Source organism: Ambystoma mexicanum, chromosome 9, assembly GCF_040938575.1.
Source record: "Ambystoma mexicanum isolate Mex_15411 chromosome 9, UKY_AmexF1_1, whole genome shotgun sequence".
Lineage (NCBI taxonomy): Eukaryota > Metazoa > Chordata > Amphibia > Caudata > Ambystomatidae > Ambystoma > Ambystoma mexicanum.
The window spans coordinates 280,692,212-280,711,010 of NC_090931.1; the positions used below are offsets into that span (position 1 = coordinate 280,692,212).

General features: G+C 46.6%; 1 protein-coding gene across 15 annotated transcripts in view; it reads left to right on the forward strand.

The window, feature by feature from the left end:
* MSI2 (musashi RNA binding protein 2) overlaps positions 1 to 18,799 on the forward strand; it is a 2,560,560-nt gene that overhangs the window by 1,801,039 nt on the left and 740,722 nt on the right. For all 15 annotated transcript variants that reach the window (XM_069614640.1, XM_069614629.1, XM_069614635.1 and 12 more), the window contains exon 9: positions 8,426 to 8,540. In XM_069614640.1, coding sequence (XP_069470741.1) covers positions 8,426 to 8,540 — 115 coding nt within the window. The remainder of the gene's footprint in view (positions 1 to 8,425; positions 8,541 to 18,799) is intronic.

The following is an 18,799-nucleotide window of genomic DNA, read 5'->3' on the forward strand; positions in this document are numbered from 1 at the left end:
GGACACTGAAAATCCAAGATATAACATTTTAGGTGGTTCTATATTTTAAGCAGATTTAAATTCACTTTAATCCTTCTGACAACAATAACATTCAGTTTCATTTTGTCACTCCGATCTGTATTGCCTTCCTTTCTTGTGACTTGGCACACACAGAGATATTTGTTCCATTAGGCCTTTCTTCGAAAAGCCATTTGGCCTGTAGAATATTGTTTTGAGGCTTGCTGCAAACTTTGTGACATTGGATTAACTGAAGAGAACAGATTCTGTTTAGCCATTTTTATGACTCATACTATGTTGTTAATTGAAATGTTGGCCTTTCAAAGAACTATATGATACTCTAAAAACGATCCGTGGTTTCAAGTCAATTTGTCTATTTTTGAACTTGGGACCTTATTTCAATCTATTAGAAGGCCTCTGTTTTTGCCTTAAACAAAGGCTTTTCCAATTCCATATTGACCAGCTTATTCCCCAATCCCTCTACTGCAAATGAACTTTAATAGATCAGTTTGCTTTGAACATAAACATTCTTTCTCAATTTTCTGAATCCATTGGATCTTTCTTTGAGAAAGATTTGTTCACAGAACACTGCTTTTCCATTAAGCATTTCATTTTTCTCTGCATACTATAAAACCTGTACTTGAAGTTACCCTGTATAAACTTTCAGCATACATATTTCTATGTGCACTTGAAATATAAATGTAATCCTTTAAATTTTAAAGGCCTGTCATTGCATTTGTTAATTCCATGTATTTTAATGCATTTTATTTTCTGTGTAGAAAACCCTCTGCAAGGATCAACAGGGTATTTTGTAATTTGGTGATTTTAGAGCAGTAAAAAGTCATTTGCAGAGAGGGGGGAGGAACTAGAACAAGGTTTGGATGGACAAGCATGGCTTTGGAGAGCATTGCACGACTTGCAAACGTGTGATCAAAGAGAGGTCATGAGATCACTTTATTCGGAAGATTTGCAGATTCAAGAGCAGTAGTGAGTTGAAGGAGAAGGGCACTTGTGAGCAGGCAAGGGAATGAGAGAGCTTTGCACCAGCAGCATAAGAGGAAATGCATGGTAGTTCTCAGTTGTTTCGCTGAGGAGATCGATGGTTGAGGGTGCAAACTATTGAAGGGGCAGTCTGGATAACGATGCAGCGTTCCCAGTGCAGTTTTGGATTCAGTAAATGTGCATCTGATGGAATGAGCAAGAGAGTGAGAAAGTTTGAAAGGTCTGGATTTGGTCAAGCTACAGGACCCTGGAGTGAATTTGAATTTTCTTTGGCCAAGCACATCAGGTTGAGGTGTCGCCCAAGAAGATGTTTGAGACATCCACTGGATGAGATTCCAGTAGTAGGTCAAGGTATGTGAGAAAAAAGGTTGAGGTTGACAGGCGGACTGAATTAGTAGGGCAGTGAAGGTGTTGGAGCATAAAGTTTGATAGAGAGGGATTCAGAGGAGGAGGGTCTGAAGTCTTAACAGATGAAGAAAGACCGATGTGTCTTTGGTAATGGACCCTCCTCACTTCCTTTTTTTCGAGTGGAAGGGAGAGATAAGGTAGCAGTTCTTACACAGGGCAGGCACAGTGTCAAGAGGGGAGCTCGAGTTTCAGTCACATCCATCTGAGTTTGAAATGATGGGAGTCTGATTGGTGGATAACATTTATTTTCAGTGGATTTGGGGATTCCAGAGGGACAGGGTGATTTCAGTCAAAGGAGGAAGATTGGGAGTCTCTTGAGGGAGGCGATTGGGGTTAAATGAGTTTTGAGTAAGTTAGACAGAGAAAGAAGAATTGCCTGAGTGCTGTTTAAGTGTAAGGAGGATTTGGGTGGAGATGGGTGGAGGGGAGAGGAGCCAGGGTTGCACCCAGTTTGTGTTTGTGGGAGGAAGCCCCACGAGAGGACAGTCAGAAGAAGTAGGAACAACTGCTGCATGGTTAGCAGATGTGGTCAGTCAGGAAGGAGAGGATTTAAGGTGGGAGGCAGACCTCCGGGTTTACAAAAGGATGGCGCTTCATTTTTCAGGTGGTAGTCTCAAAGATGATGGAGCCCTCGTCCCCAACAGGCTGAAAAATGGCTAAACCGGTTAGTAGGATGGGCAGTCAAGGTGGACAGGATCATACCTGTTGCATTAGGGCCCTCTTCTCCAAACATGAGTTTTGTTTTATAGTTGCAATGCTTACTTCACTTCCTTCAATGGGCATTGCATCTGTTCTTTATACCAAAGCCCTTCTTTCATAAGAAACCAGAGAATGCTATTGGAGGCCCTCTGAGACAGTCCCCAACAGCCTCCGGGTCAATAGACACACCTTTAAAAAAATATATATAATCTTGTTTGAATGGGAGCGGACATGGGAATGAAGCATATGGGACACTATCAAAAATGTTATAATCAGTGGGCCATGTCATTGCCAAGTCATTTGAAACAGTTGGGCTTTCTGCATAAGAGTGTAAATTGGTAATGACACACCCAGTAAAACAGTGAGGAAAACAGAGATGGTCAGCTAATCGGCTAATTTCTTCCGAATTTCAGTGGGCTTTTGGATAAACTTCTTATTTCTGTCATGATGGTCTGCGTTAAATATAACATGGGGGAATGTATTTTATACCAATCCATCTTTTGAAATGATACCTTTTCTTGCGAGTGGAATTGTTTTTATCCAAGCACTTTAATTAGGCCTAGAATATCAAGTTCATATATGAGGGCTATGCGCCATCTTTTGGATTACTGAGCACTTTAAACCTTAAGAATGTTTTGGTGATAAATGCAGGGTTTAACAGACATCACTGTGGCATTAGGAGCCCCATTAAAAAAATAAAAAGAAATGTGCCTGTGTTTGCGCAAAAGTTGTTTTAATCTCAAGAACCTCGCCACATTTTGCAGGAGCCCATTTCATTTTGTTAATATACCAGGAATAATGTTATTGGACGAATACAAAAAACAGTTCCCATATTTATGTGCTTGATATAGTTAGAGTTACCAGTTTGTAGATCCCGATGTGCTCCAGTCATCCTGAAACGTTGGTTTCCCTGAAATTTAAATTTGCAATTCTAATCTTTGGTCAATAGACTTCCTAAATGAAAAGCCTTTAAAAAAACCAAACATTTGTCTGCACAACCAACCTTTTTCAAAATAGCAAGTTATAGTAGACCATTATAATGCAGGCGTCTGTATAGTCTCCCTTTTAAATACCTTAAATCTTTTAATTAAGTTGCATCAAAGGTACATTTGACATGTTTTTTTCCCGCTGTTGTCACATTAGGGTAAAGTACCTGCTGCTGAAATGAAGTGTGTAGTGAAATTGAACAAAATTGATGTAATCTCTTATGGCATAAATATACCTAATTCCTATGCTCGGCAACAAGCACATTCTATGCCGCCCCATGCAGTGACAACTGTTTTAGCGTGATGTCTTGACTTCTTTATTAGTGGAAATGCGATCTGAAACATTACATGTAAGTGTGACTATGGCTTTCCATGATACTGTCGAAGGATAAACCTAATTTACTGAGTTAATTGAAATGATGTCCCCATATCTGGCCACCTGCAAGTAGGGTGTCAATGGAGGTTGCTTTCATAAAACATAATCTTCTTACATGCTGTGGCTCACCTATTAGCCAGTGTTCTCTGAGTGACATTGTTTTGGTGCCAAGGTAGGCATCCCTGGATTTACCTAGGATACGCTTATATATGTCAACTGTCGGTCTGATTTCAGTCCTGTAACAACAAAGCTTAAGCCTGGGTCTACTTGTTGGACACATTGCAAGGGCATTGCTTGTAATTGTGGGTAATGATGATTTTTAGGTTGGGGTCCAGGGTATTGGTTAGTGGTTTCAGAATATTAACATACTGTTATCAGCAGTGGTTGAATTGTACAAAAATAGTAGTGGAACTGTGACTCTGGCGATGGACAGAGTATGAAGGAAGGGGCAATGTGCAACAGATTTTTCAAGGGGTGCAGTCATGCTGGTTGACAGCCAATTCAGTTTAAACAGATTTCACTTTAGCTGTAACTGATATCCGGTGTTGAAGTGGAGAAGTGTGCTTTAATCTCACAAAGAACAGTTCTGGAATGGTGAAAATGGTTTCAAAAGTAGTGTAGCTGTTAACAGTAAAAAATAAAAGTAGTGGAACACCGCTCCTGCCCATTCCTGTTCAATCACTGATTATCAGTATTTGGAAAATAACAGGATGGGATCATTCCTGAGTGCAATAGGATGTTATTCCTGGCAAAGCAATGTGAGCAAGTATTTTTTTTACATTTTTAGTTGTCTCAAAAAAAGTAGACAAAACTGCATTTGTAGTCTCTACCATTATCCTCTGTCTCAATCTCCCACTTTAGTCACACTAATATTGAAGTCCTATCTCTACTCAAAAGGCTAACACCTCTTGTGCCCCATCAGACCCTCTTGCTCCTCCGCCAGTTAAGCCTATTGCCCCTTTAGTGGCCACTCACCTTACTAAACTGTTTAACCTGTCATTAGACTCTGCTTACTTTCCCTCTATTATAAAAATTGCCACGGTCTTCCCTCATAAAGAAAAGCAAGGTGCTTACTCAAATCTACTGGCTAACTTTCACCCTGTTCTCTCCTTCCACACTACTCTAAAGTGCTCAAAAGGGTTGTATTCAACCATCTTACATGTTAGATATCCACAACCTTTGAAACCCCCCAAATCCCCCCCACCCACAAGCAGATTTCCGCTCCTGTCACTCCACGAAAACTGCTCTCATGAACATCATCTCTTCTGCTAAGCACTCCAACCTATCCTCTATCCTAATTCTCCTTGACCTGTCTGCTGCCTTTTACACGGTCGATCACTCTGATCTCTTTAATTCTCCGCCTTGGGATGTGCGATCGAGCCCTTGCCTGGATTAAATTCTACCTGACACCTTGCCAATTCTGTCTCCTGGAGCAATAATACCTCTCAACTCACTTCTCTAACTGTTGGTGTTCCACAGGGCTCTGTCTTGGGTCCTTTCCTCTTAACTAAACTAATCTCCTTTGGATTCTCGTACCAACTCTTTGCGGACAACACCCAAACCTTCTCTTTTCCTCTCATCTCCTATGATCTCTCTATCAAAATTTCAAACTTTCTCTCTGCCATTTAAATATTGGATGACTTTGAGCGCTTTGGTGTTAAACTCAACCAAAACAGAAGTGCTCCTCTTCCCTGTAAAAATACTCCCTCTCATCTCTTCCTGTGCCTATCCGGTACCCACCTGGCGCACTCCCCTACTTTTCTTCAGCTAGAAATCTGTGTCATCTATGACCCTTCTCGCACCTTCTCTACTTTAATCTTCAAAACTGCAATGATGGCTCACCTCAGCCTCCTAAACATTTAGAAAATTTGGCACCTCCTTCCTGCCAACACCGCTAAGCATTTCTTAATCACTCTTCTATTGTCTAAAATGGGCTACTCCGCCAGCATTCTCTTTGGTCTCCCAAAATAGGCTTTCTGTCCTCTCGACAAGATCATTAACTTTGCTACCACGACTCTTTGAACTCCCTAACGTCACACCAACTACTTCGTACTGTCACCAGGCTGGATGGCTGATGATGCGAAACGGGGCCAGATTTAAATCTCTGCTCCTGGTTCACAAATCTACCCAAAGAAAGGCACCACTGTATCTATCCAACTGTACAAGCCTTCTCGTAATCCCTGCTCTGCCTCCTTGACTACCCCTGTGGCACCTCACCCTCCCTGTGCTCCTCTCACCCCCACTCTCTTCTTGCTCCACTTGCTTGAAATTCTATTCCCCAGACATACGAGAACCTTCCACACTGATTTGTTCAAAACTAAACTAAAAGCCCATCCCCTTGCCTCCGAGTTACCCTCTTAACCTCCCTCTCATATGCCTTCTAGATAACCCGTTTCCCTCGCCTTTAACCCTGCCTCTGTCCATCATTTTATGCTGCATCCGTGCTAGCACTTCATCATGGTCACATCCCTAACAAAGTTGTCAGTGCCAGCCTACCTGTCTGATGTTGGTTGTCCTAAATCTATGTCCACCCATATATTGCCCTCAGTGACTGTTCCATTTGCTTCCATCCCCCCAACCCTCTCTTGGGTGGTATTGGTGCGCCATATACATCAACATAACAACCTGGTCAGAATATCACTCAAACTCACCCCATTGTAAGAAGCTCACTGCTTCCCTTTCAAATCTGATTTCTTTTCTATGTTATGGTGTTTTGTAATCAAGAGCATTGTTCCTCCATTGAAGGACGCTGTTTTTATATTAATTATGCTGCACCAGAGAGGGCTTGTTTATAGAAAAAATCGATGGTCTTGGAAATAAAATAATCAGAAGAACATTCAATTTATATACACATTGATCTTACAAATGTACAGTGTACACTTTTGATTCTAGGATTCTATATTTGCAATCAGAATTAAGTGAAATAAATGTTTTGGCAGGTGATTCCCGATTACCCAACTTTAGATGCATAGAACAATATTCTTTACCAGACAATCATAAGATTGGAATCTGGGCGCATTTTGTAAAACGACCTACTTTTGCTGCTTCCTTTTTAACTTCACACCTTTTAAGCCACTTGGGAATTGCTGTTTATTGCTCTGGTATTTAGTCTGTAATAAAACTCCGAGCAAATGGGCACCACACGCGGGCATCTACAAAAGCAAAACGGACAAACCTATTTTATGGAAGACTGAGATAGTTTGGCAGAAAGAGAAATTTTAAAACCAGAGCGCTTGTAATGTTAGGTTAGAAGTGAATTCGGCTGAGGGTAAATGCAAGGTGTGGGTCACCTGCCAAGCTTGCCACAATATAGAGCAAAGGTTGCATTCACACTGCGTACAAATCCCAAAAGTCCATGTGTAAGTTGCATGTATTTAATTGATTGTCGGTCAGCCTGACACGTGTTTCGAGCTATGTGCTCTTTGTCCGAGGCTGAACATATCATATACAAATGAGTTTTAAAACCACATCAAAATAATGTTTCCATTGAGGTAGCACAAACCAAAAGGTAGTTTAGCAGGGCAGAGAACCATAAGCTGCATGAAAATTCACTCGGGTTGGTGCAAATAAAAAAAATATGAATTTCGGAATTATACATTCACAGAAACATAAAATGTTCCCATCCATGTAAGCATTGCATAAAATACAAAAAAAGATATCAGGCGGCAGAAATGCTCATAAAGATGAAGAGATGGAAGAGATGAGTAGGTGAACTACCTGGGACCCACCACTAGATTATCCAGGATCTGGCTTGGGTGTGGTAAAGCAGCCTGGCACTAATATTTCATCCTCCTGTTAAGTCTCATGTTTGACTGTGAGATTAGTTGCAGAATAGACGAAGGTTTGCAGGTGTATGCTCTGTCTCCTGTGAAACCCATTCATTACCCCATAGGCATTTTTACTTTTTTTTAAGTAACAATTTTGTTTACATGTTCCTATTTTGAAGTTTGTCAAATGGGCGTGCAGTTCTGGTCTTCACTAACATGTCACTTAGGATATGAAAAGTATACCCCTGGTGGCACCCACTGCCATAAAGTCAACGATGCACCTGTTCCTGCCATACCACTGTTACACACACATGCATTGAATTTCTCAGTATTTGGGAAGGGGTGTGTTTTTTTTAATTTTTTTTAAATTTTATTTTTTTGCCGTTGTTTACTTTGTTCCTTAAATAAAACTAAGCCGGATTAAATCAAATTCTGCCAACCTTAATTGAGATGTATTTTGATGGGGAAAAGTTAAAATTTGTTGTGAAAAAATATTGGGCCTCATTCAGAGTGTGGCAGTCTGGAAATAAAGGGCTGGTCGGACTGCCACACCCCTACTCGGCCTTCCTGGGCCGTTCCTCCCGGCAGATCTGACCTGCCGGACGCAACGGCCCCGGTAGGCGGAATTGTCACGGAAGCACTGTTGGCAACGGTGCCGGTGCTTCTGTGGCCCCATTCCCATGGAGTCCAATGGCACTCCATGGAAATGGGGACTTACACTTTCTGCTGCCAGCGGCAGGAAGAGTGTTACAAAATTCAGGGGTCACCCGTCAAACACGTAATGAGGCCCATTGTGTTTCTGTTTATTTAAGGTGGCTTCATCTACTTCATAAAATGGATTCAATAAAAACGAAATCATATTGTGCCTACATTATGGTCAGTATGTTGGTGCTCATTTGAACTCGATGGAAAAACCGTTTATCTAGTGGGTCTGTTTGTGTATCCAACATCCATTGTATGTGGTCTAGTAATTTGACAGACTCCACCAAAAATGTAATATTCAAATGCTTGCTGGCAAAGAGTAACAAGGTCAGGTATTGACATTTATCGTTGTACTGAACTGGCCTTATTCATTTCTTTAAAGATCACACAAAAGAAATTCTAAAAATAAGCTTTTTAATGAGATGAGAAATGCACTTCACTTTTGCATTGAATTCATTTGCATCTCATTTGCATTGCTTGCTTAATAGGTGGAGTGTAAGAAAGCGCAGCCAAAAGAAGTGATGTTCCCGCCTGGGACAAGAGGCCGAGCACGAGGGTTACCGTACACCATGGATGCGTTCATGCTGGGGATGGGAATGCTGGGTAAGTTAGTTCTTTAGTCAGTGTTTTGCTTGGAAAAACAGAAATTGATAACTACAAACTTTCCACTGATATTCAGTGATTGCGCATTAGATTTTCGCTCTAGAAGCAAGCACAGAGTTTGCGGCTTCGTTTTTATTCAGTGAATCGGGTAGCATTGCATATTTAGGCATTGCTGTCCTTCTGGACATGTACATACAATAGATTGCATCATAGTAATCACCTTTTTAACCTTTCCGGTCTGTAGATTGTATTTGTTTGGTGATGCATGTTCTTCATAGATTTTAATTTATGTATACATACTCTTACGTACTGTCACCTTTCCTCCATACTGTATGGGCGTCCCTTCCAAGGGACGGGAGACGGAACCTTTTTCACCAGAAAAAACCTTCCCCTTTAAATAGAGGCGTGCAGGGATGCGGCCCAGGGAGCATGCACTGCCCTGACTCTGTCCTCTGGCGCCACACCTCAGTCCCCTTTTCTGTGTCGACAGGAACGGGCCAAATTCACCAGCACTCCTGGGTTTGGCTTCGGCCATGTAATTCCACAAGTGGATACTTCCTCTTTGGCTTTTTTGTCTTTTCTATCATTCAGGGACTCGGTCTTCGGAAGTCATGCTCCTCCCCGGCGCATGTCGACTTCTACAGGGTTCAGCAGGTGTCCATCTTGCAACGGGCTCTTCCCAACGTGAGACCCCCCACGCCCTCTGCCTCAGTTGCCTTGGCCCAGACCGCGGTTGGCAATCATGTTCGGCGTGTGACTCGCTTTCCACGAAGGCGCTGAAGAACAGACTAGCCAGGTGGAGGGAGCTCTTCCAGAAGTCGCCTCCAGAGGATCTCAAGAACTTCATGAAGCATCGAACCAGGCCCAAGGTAGGGCCTATATTCTCCATTGCACCCCGCAAGGGAGACTCCTTCCCAGGGAGAGACTGGTCAGGTCCTCCTATCGGCACTTGTACCGAGGCTGCTTCAGCTACCGGCCTTCGGGTCGAGGGATCCTCTGATACTCGCGGGCGCAGTGTTGAGGGACCGGAAGGTTCTTTTACTGGGTCTACACCCGAGGGGCTACGCCCTAATACCGGCAATACGTCCGAGGGGCTATGCCCTAATACCTGCAATACATCCGAGGGAATACCTAAACGCAGCTCTACCGGCCCCCGGTTCGAGGGTGTCACACCTACCGGGCCTAGGCCCGTGGAGCAGGGTAGGCCTTGTGATCCACACGCAAGAGTCTTGGACGAGGCCAGGCCCAGTGGGCTGAGTGCCACATCGCAGGCACGTGGCAGGCAGCTCGACAAAATGCCCGCTGCACCAGAAAGAGGCACCCGTCCGACGCCATTCCTGGAATTCGGCAAAGAACGAGTATCGAGGCGGGACTGGCCTCAACCAGGTACATGGCCTGCAGTATACCGCTCAGTTGCGCAGTGCTGCTTTCCTGGGCCTCCATATGGACAGTGTACACTATGGCTCCAGCAGCTCCCCCTCGGCACCCCCTGACAACTTTTTGCCCAGTGAGGAGGTGCTCTTCGAGAAGTTCCTCGGCCTCATGAAGTCACCTCAGATGGGGGTTATCATCAAAGACACCATCAAGGAAGTGATTCCCTCCATGCTAGCAGCACCACAGACGCATCCATCGGGCCCCCAGGCCCCGGTGCAGCCACCAACTCCGCAACCTCCGCCGCCTCCTCAGCCTCCTGCCCTGTACCTCAGCCTCCGGCACCCTCTACTCCTCCTCCACAGCATCCTCCAGATCTGCAGGATACGCACGAGGAGGAGGATCCAGACACGGCATCCTCAGCCAAGGCATTCCACAAACATCTTGCTGGGCTGGCGGAGTACCTGGATCTACCCCAACCCGAGGTCGAGCAGCTGGCAGAGGGAGTTCTGGCTGAAGTCCTCACGCAACGTCCCTCTGCCGAATCGGGGATTCCTATGCAGACCGATGTAGTCTCCCTGGCCAAGAAGGGCTGGCTCAAACCCCACTCGGCCTAGCTGGTCAATTGATGCCTGGACGCCAAGTACTGGCAGGTGGAGGGGCGATACACGCTTGCTGTTGGCCCATCCGCACCCACACTCTTCGGTTATCGCTCCGGCATCACTATACTCCAAGCCTCAGCTCCTCGGCTTCTTCCTCTGCGGCGTTGCTAGGCAAGGAGGAGAAGATCTTTGAGGCATATGGCAAGAAACTCTATTCCAACGCCTCTTTACATCTACGTCAGGCCAACGCTGATGCCATGCTGGCTGCCTCCAACCAGAGATTATGGTGGGATATTGCGGTCTTCCTCCCTGAACTCCCCACCCACAGCCAATCACGCTTTAAGGCGGGGCTAGCGGAAGCCAAGCTGGTGGCACATGACCTCATGGAATCCACAGTGGCTCATATCGACACCTCAAGCTGTGCCATCTGTATTGCCACGGACATGAGAAGAACAGCCTGGCTCCGGGCAACAAAATTCAACCCGGATCTCCAGGAGCGCATTCTAGATCTACCGTTCGGGGGGGGGAACAAAAAGACAAACAGCTCTCAAATGGCAAAGTCTTTATCCATCCTGACAAAGACCACGCCCAAATCGTACACCCAATCTCAGCAGCGCTCGGAAAAAAGGGTTGTACATATGGAGGGTTCTGCGGCTTCCAGGGATGCAGATCCAGGTACCGCTCACCATCTCAGAGCCGGCGCAAGCAACAAAAAAGGGGTGGGGGGAGTAAGGGCTTTTTCCAGTCTCCCTCCTCAGCGACAGCCTTCGAGGGAAAGAAAGCATGATGCGCCGCTTCGGGTCCATGTGTCTCCGGTGGGGGGCAGGCTTGCTCTCATGCACATTTCTGGTGCCTGAAGTTCTCAGACCCCTGGGTGGTACCGTCTTCCTTTCCCAGCCTCTCCTCCCTCCTCCCTCCTCCCCTCTGCTCCCACAGGTTGGGACAGCAACTCTTTTGGTGGAGATCCAGTCGCTCGTAGAGAGCCAGGCAGTTGAGGAAGTCCCAGCCTCCCAGCAAGGCTTTGTCTTTTACTCCAGGATTTTCGACAATCAGAATAACCAGATGGGCCTGAGAGTTGTGCTGGACCTTTACACCCTCAACCTCTCCTTACCCCTGCAAAAATTCAAGATGGTTACGCCAGCTTTTATAGTGGAGATATTGGATAAGGGAGACTGGATGTGCTCCTTGGATCTGAAGGACGCGTACCTACACGTCCCTATTTGGCAGCCCCATCGTTCTTTCCTATGGTTCAGGATCATGGGCTACCATTTTCAATACAAGGTCCTTCCTTTTGGCCTCAACTCGGCCCCCGGGGTCTTTACCAGACTCATGAATGCCGTGGCGATCCTCCTCAGAGTGCAGGGCCTCCACAACTACCCATACCTCGGCGACTGGCTCGTCAGGGCGACATCTCCGGAAGCGGTACACCACTCTTTCCATGCCCTTATAAACACACTACACAATCTGGGCTTCTCGCTCAATCTCAAGAAGTCACAGCTGCAGCCCACGCAGACTCTGACCTTCCTGGGCCTCATCTGGGACAGGTGCTCCGGGAAGGTCTTCCCATCGAGGACAAAATCACGGCCATCAACAAGGCCACCATCCACTTCCTCAGCAGAGGTGTGACCTCGGCATGGTGGTACCAACATCTCCTGGGTCTACTTGCAGCGGTCCTATTAGCCGTTCCGCACACAAGGCTAAGGATGAGGAGGATTCACCTGCACTTCGCAGCCTCATGGAACCAGGAGAGGGCCTCTCAATCCGAGATGATCAACGTCCCTCCATCTCTCCACCCGGACCTGACGTGGTGGTCCAGGGACTGCAACCTACGGACGGGCAAGCCCTTTCGGCTGCCCTCCCCGCAGGCCACCATCACCACAGACTCCTCGCTCGAGGACTGGGGAGCCACCTTTGGTAGGCCTCTCAGTCCACGGATCTGGACTGAACAGAAGCAGGAATACCACATCAATTGGTTGGAGCTGAACGCCATCTGGCTAGTGCTCAGAGCATTCCTACCGCTCATCAAGGGCAAGGTTGTCCTCATCCAGACGAAAACTCGACCAGCATGCACTACGTCAACAAACAGGGAGGCACCAGAACCCCTCCTCTGTGCAGACTGGCTATCAGCATGTGGAAGTGGGCACTAGAAAACATTTATCTGACAGCAGTCCACCGCCTGGGGGAATCCAACCTGGAAGCGGACAGGCTCAGCAGGCTGGGAGTGGACGATTAGGAGTGGCAGCTAAATGACCTTGTTCTTCATGAGATCTTCAGCAAGTGGGGCTTACCTCCACGTGGATCTCTGCCAACTGGCATAAGAAGTGTCCCCCGTTCGCATCCTGGCAAGGTCAGGGCCCCGGCTTGCTGGGCGATGCATTTTACCTCCAGTGGACAGGCATGAAAGCCTATGCCTTTCCGCCCTCTCCCCTGATCCACTGGGTAATTTGCAAGATCAAGTGGTCTCGCTGACTCCGCATGATTCTGATAGGTCCATGGTGGCCGGCCAGGCCATAGCTTTTGGAGCTTCTCAGCCTCTCGGAGATGCCCCCGATTCACCTTCCGACGGGCCGAGCAAATCTTGTGGTGCAGCAGGAGGGCAGAGTCATCCACCCTGCCCCAGGGAAACTTGCCCTCAGAGCGTGGTACCTGAGCAGGTAATGCTTTGGCATCTTAGCCTCTCACAAGCCAACCTGGAGATCATACAAGGTGTCAGGAGCAAAGCCACCAGGGCCCAGTACAAAAGCAAATGGACCAGATTCTGCCATTGGGCAGACTCCAGGGGTATCGACCCCTTGGCGTGCACTTCGGATGTCGTGCTCTCCTTTGCGGCGCACCTCCTCATTCAGACCTGCAGGTGGACACCTGACGCACATACCTTGCAGCCATTGGGGCTTACAGGAACTCAGAGGAGGGCGTTTTCTCCTCCAACCCTATATTCGAAAAACATCTGACGGGTCTCGCTAGGCTCTACCCGCCAGTCAAGAGACCGCACCATGTGTGGGCTCTTAAAATAGTCTTGGGTGCTCTGGCGCACAAACCATTCAAGCCAATCTTGTCCGTGGACATCAGGCTGGTTACCATCAAGACGGCCTTACTAATAGGCCTTACCTCGGCTCGCAGAGTCAGCGAGATCCAGGCGCTGGTCGCCTCTGAACCATATACCACCTTTTACAAGGACATGGTAGTCATGCGGATGCACCCGGCATTTCTGCCTAAGGTTCCGTCGGCGTTCCACTTGAATGAGGAAATATTCCTTCCTACATTTTTTCCCGATCCCAAGGCCGAAGCACAGAGGGTGCTGCACTGCCTGGATGTCAGGCGTGCCCTAAAAGTCTACTTGGACAAGACCAAGGGCTTCTGCAAGTTGGACGCCCTGTTCGTCACTTTCGGATGCTGAAGACCAGGCTATCGGGCCTATAAGGCTTCCATATCCCGCTGGATGGTCTCTGCCATCAAAGAAGCGTAAGAGGGCCAGCACAAGCCACTTCCGGACAACATGCATGCCCACGCAGTCGGTGCCAAGGCAACGGCCATTGCATTCCAGCGCCATGTCCCTTAGCATGTTATAAGCAGGGCGGCCACTTGGGCCTCTCCCTCGGCTTTCTGTAAGCATTACTGTTTGGATGCCGGCTCTAGATCTGATGCGGCCTTCGGACAGGCGGTTCTCAGGAACCTATTTGCTTAAGCAGGGTCTCCTCTCCACGCTGGGGCAACATTCAGTTGTAATCACCGATACAGTATGGAGGAAAGGAGACGGGACGTAAGAGTAGTTATAAGTTACTCACCGTGGTGACTAACATACTCTTAGTCCATAGTCCCCTTTTCTCCATACGTCTGACCAACCTCCCCCTTAATAATACTGGTGTCATTAGGCAATGTTAAATCTATTGTTGACGCGTCAATGGGGACTGAGGTGTGGCGCCGGAGGGCGGAGTCAGGACAGTGCATGCTCCTTGGGCCGCACGCCTCTAAATTTAAAGGGGAAGAAGGTTTTTTCTGGTGAAAAATGTTCCGTCTCCCGTACCTTGGAAGGGACGCCCATGCTGTATGGAGGAAAGGCGACTATGGACTACGAGTATGTTAGTCAGTACCGTGAGTAACTTATAATTTAGTGGGGAGGAAAAACCTTTACAAAAATGATGGTAAACCCTGGTTAAAAAGGTGCAAGTGTTGGGACTGCCAACATTAATGTTCAAATAGTTTAAATACACTGTTTCCCCAACGCAAAGTCCATCTCACTACAATTGTTACCTACATCACACTAAGCCAATGCATCACAAACGCTTCAACTAGTGCATGCTGTGAACTAATTCTACAGTGAGCCTTGTGAAGTAGGTGTGTAGCGTGCGTTACATTTACATATGTAGTGTTGAGGATTTTATTTGGATTAGGGAAATAGTTGATTTGGAATTGGCATTTGTATCCACCTACGTCTGTCTACCCATCCATATACCAGATCTGTATCGTCTCTCTATCGGTATTCCTATTTATTGATCTATCTTTGCAGTGCACTAAGACGGTTGACACAGAATTGTGTATTTGTGTCTGACTGTAATAAGGCAAACATTTATTTTCGTTCCAGATCTACTGTAGATTTATTTTCTCTCACCATTTGATGTGCTTTGCTAAAAGTGGGCTGAAAATTATGACTGAATGTGCTGTCACGGATGGGACCAAATTATTTATTTTAGGTGACTTCCTTAACCTCAAACGTAAGTTAACTCTAAAAATGCTGAAGTGTTTTGGCTTGCCAAAATATAGGCCATGCACCAGTTCTAGGCAAGGGGCTAGCTGTGTGCTGAAATTCGAAGCAGACACTTTCAAGGTAACTGTCTTGAAAGTTTTTCTATAAAACACCTATTCTTTGTTTGCACAGTCTTTCACAATAGAATGTCCTTAAAATGTAACCTTGGTATTGTGGCAGTATTATTACATATAACGTAATGGATCCCTTGCCAGAGGCATGTTCTAGATTTCTTACGACTACACATATAGTGGAATGGCTGCTTACAAAGACACACAGACCCTTTAAAATGTCATCAGATTTTTTGTTCAAGTGCTGAATAATCAAAACCTGTGAATACATATAAGGCCAATAGAAAAAATATAGAATTACTGTTTAAAAATACATAGTTAAAACAACATCTGCAAATGGCACGTGCAACACCTCTCACATGATAGATAATACAAATAAAATGCATATAACACTAACGAATTTCAGATGATCAGGGATTGCAGCGTACCTCTGAATATTGTCAATACCTCAGTTTTATTCTCCTGTTCTGACGGTTACTTTGATGTAGCTGAAACATTGCCCTAATCTCTTTTTACAGAGCTTCTGTATTATGGCTCAACAACGCTTCCCAACATGTTTCGTTCCTTCAAATAACAATATAGAATTAAAGGAACGTCTTCAGTGGATATTCTCCATTGAAACTGCTTCAAGCCAGCTACCAGTAGCTTGCGATTGAACTTTTGGAGACTGGATCTAGGCCTTAGTCTACTAGAAGAAATAAAATGATCCGAGGATAGAAAATCAATAAATAGATGCTAGAAATAAAGGGAGCAAGCGATTTAGTGTGGCGAAGATGTTTTGTGATAGTTTAGGTGTATGTCAGTACTGCTGAGTGGGACGTAACCCTGCAGCAGAGAGGAAGAAAATGTGTTAAGTGTTGTGACAACTATGATGTGTTCTCAAGTCCTATTTGAGGACTTGCACGCTAGTATATACAGTGTAATGTCAGATGCACTATTGGTGTGCTATTGGGTAATCCTGGAAGTTTGACTTAATTGTGCAGACATCTCTATACATTTTTATCCCGGGTCAAACATCAGAATGTTAATTCTGGGATTACCAAACTTGAGCCAAGTGTTGTCTAAACTGTAATAGACCATGTATAAATGTAAATATTGTTGGTAAAAGAAGGTAGGCGGATGGAGTGGTAAACTAATAGAGTAAAATAGAAAAGGCCTGTCACTTAGGTAGCAGAAAGGTTATTAGCAATATTGTCTGTCATGCTAGAGTTTATTTTGGCTCTGTGAAGGGGAGTAGTCTGTCAAATTAGAATACATACCTGTCAGTAGTGCGGGAATATACCCAGAGCCCCCTATACAAGCTCTGTTAATAAGGCTGAACAGCATATGTACAACACACACAAGTAGGGAGAGAAGGGAAGGTGGTCTGTATATGCAGTAATTCTGGCACCCGGAATCCATGCAAAAGTGAGAATAGGAGCACTCAAGCACATCTACTTGAGCAATAGGCCACAAAAGTCCAGGTTCTATGGACCAGAAAGCACAGAGAAACTACACGTTACTTTTTTAAATGAGGATGGCTTTTGATCTTTCTCCTGTGGAGCAAACACCTGGATAGGGCTCTCTTGGAGTTTGAGGAGCATCTTGGAGATGGTTGTATTTGTGTTTTAAGGCAGGACGCCTCCAATTGGGTTGAGGCTGGGCTCTTCTAGGAGTTAAACTGCATAAGCAAACCTGGTCTGCCCTTCTCGAGCTGGGCTGCAGTAACCCTTTCCTGTTAATAAAGCGCAACAATGGGCTCTTGTCTCCCAAAGGGGATACGATTCTGCTTACACAGCCCAACCTCCGGATACTCCTCCACAGGATCCCCCAGACCCTCAGGATACTGATGAGGAGGGGGATTCTGACACGCCATCATCGGCCAGGGCCTTCCACGAATGTCTCTCGGTCCTGGCGGAATACCTGGGCCTCCCCCAGCCCCAGATAGAAGAGCTGGTTGAGGGCATCCTTGCTGAAGTCCTCACGGGGGCGCCCTTCTGCCAGAACGGGGATTCCACTACAGACCGACGTGGTGTCCCTCGCCAAGAAGGGTTGGCTCAAACGCCAGTCAACCGCCGCCTGGACGCCAAGTACAGGCAGATGGAGGGGGAATGCACTCTTGCTCTCCTCCCATCCTCAGCCACACTTCTCGGTGATCGCTGCGGCATCGCTGTACTCCAAGCCTGAGTCATCCTCGTCTTTGTCATCGACGGCGCTGATAGGCAAGGAGGAGAAAACCTTGGAGGCATACGGTAAGAAGCTGTATTCCAATGCTTCCTTGCACCTGTGACAGGCAAACGCAGACGCCATGTTGGCAGCCGCTAGCCAAAGATTATGGCAGGAAATCGCCGACTTCCTCCCAGAATTCCCCACCCACAGCCGATCATGTTTCAAGGCGGCGCTAGCCGAAGCCAAGTTTGTGGCTCGGGATATCATGGAGTCCACTCTGGCACAAATTGATACCTCTGGACGTGCCATCTGTATTGCCACGGACATGAGAAGGATGGCCTGGCTCCGGGCAACCAAGTTCAACCTGGATGTCAAGGAACATATTCTAGACCTGCCCTTCCAGGGCAGTGACCTCTTTCACTCCAGCACAGAAGAAGAGTTGGACAAGAAGAGGAATAGCTCTCAGACGGCTAAGTCTTTATCCATTCTGACAAAGACCACGCCCAAAGCGTACGCCCATTCTCAGCAACGCTTGGATAAGAGTCGCTCATCTGGAGGCTTCCGTGGCTTTCAGGAACGGAGGTCTAGAGAGCCGAACGCTCGCCGACCCCTAGTCGGCGCAAGCATCAAAAAGGGGGTCGGGGGGTAAGGGCTTTTTCCAGTCCCCCTCCTCTGCCTCCGAGGGTAAGAAGTCATGACCGACCCCTTGTGGTCCACATGTTGCCATTGGGACGCAGGCTTGCTCTTCACGCACACTTTTGGTGACAAAACTTTGCAGACCCCTGGATCCTGTCAATAGTATCCTTGGGGTACCGTCTACCTATTCCTGCCTCTCCTCCCTCCTCTCCTCCTCTTCCGCAAATTGGGACAGCAACTCTTTTGGCAGAGATTCAGTTGCTCGTCCTGAGCCAGGCCGTGGAGGAAGTCCCAGCCTCCGAGCGGGGATCAGGCTTCTACTCCAGGATCTTCACCATTAAGAAAAAGAATTAGGCTGGCCTGAGAGTTGTTCTGGACCTTTCCACCCTCAACCTCTCCTTACCTCTCCAGAGGTTCAAGATGGTGACGCCAGCTTTTATTGCAGAGACATTATGCAGGGGAGACTGGATGTGCTCCCTAGATCTGAAGGACGCCTATCTGCACGTCCCAATCTGGCAACCCCATCAGTCTTTCCTCTGGTTCAAGATCATGGGCTGCCATTTTCAGTACAAGGTCCTCCCTTTTGGCCTCAACTCGGCCCCCAGGGTCTTTACCAGACTCATGAATGCGGGGCAAACTCCCTCGGGCTCAGGGCCTCCATATATACCCCTACCTAGATGACTGACT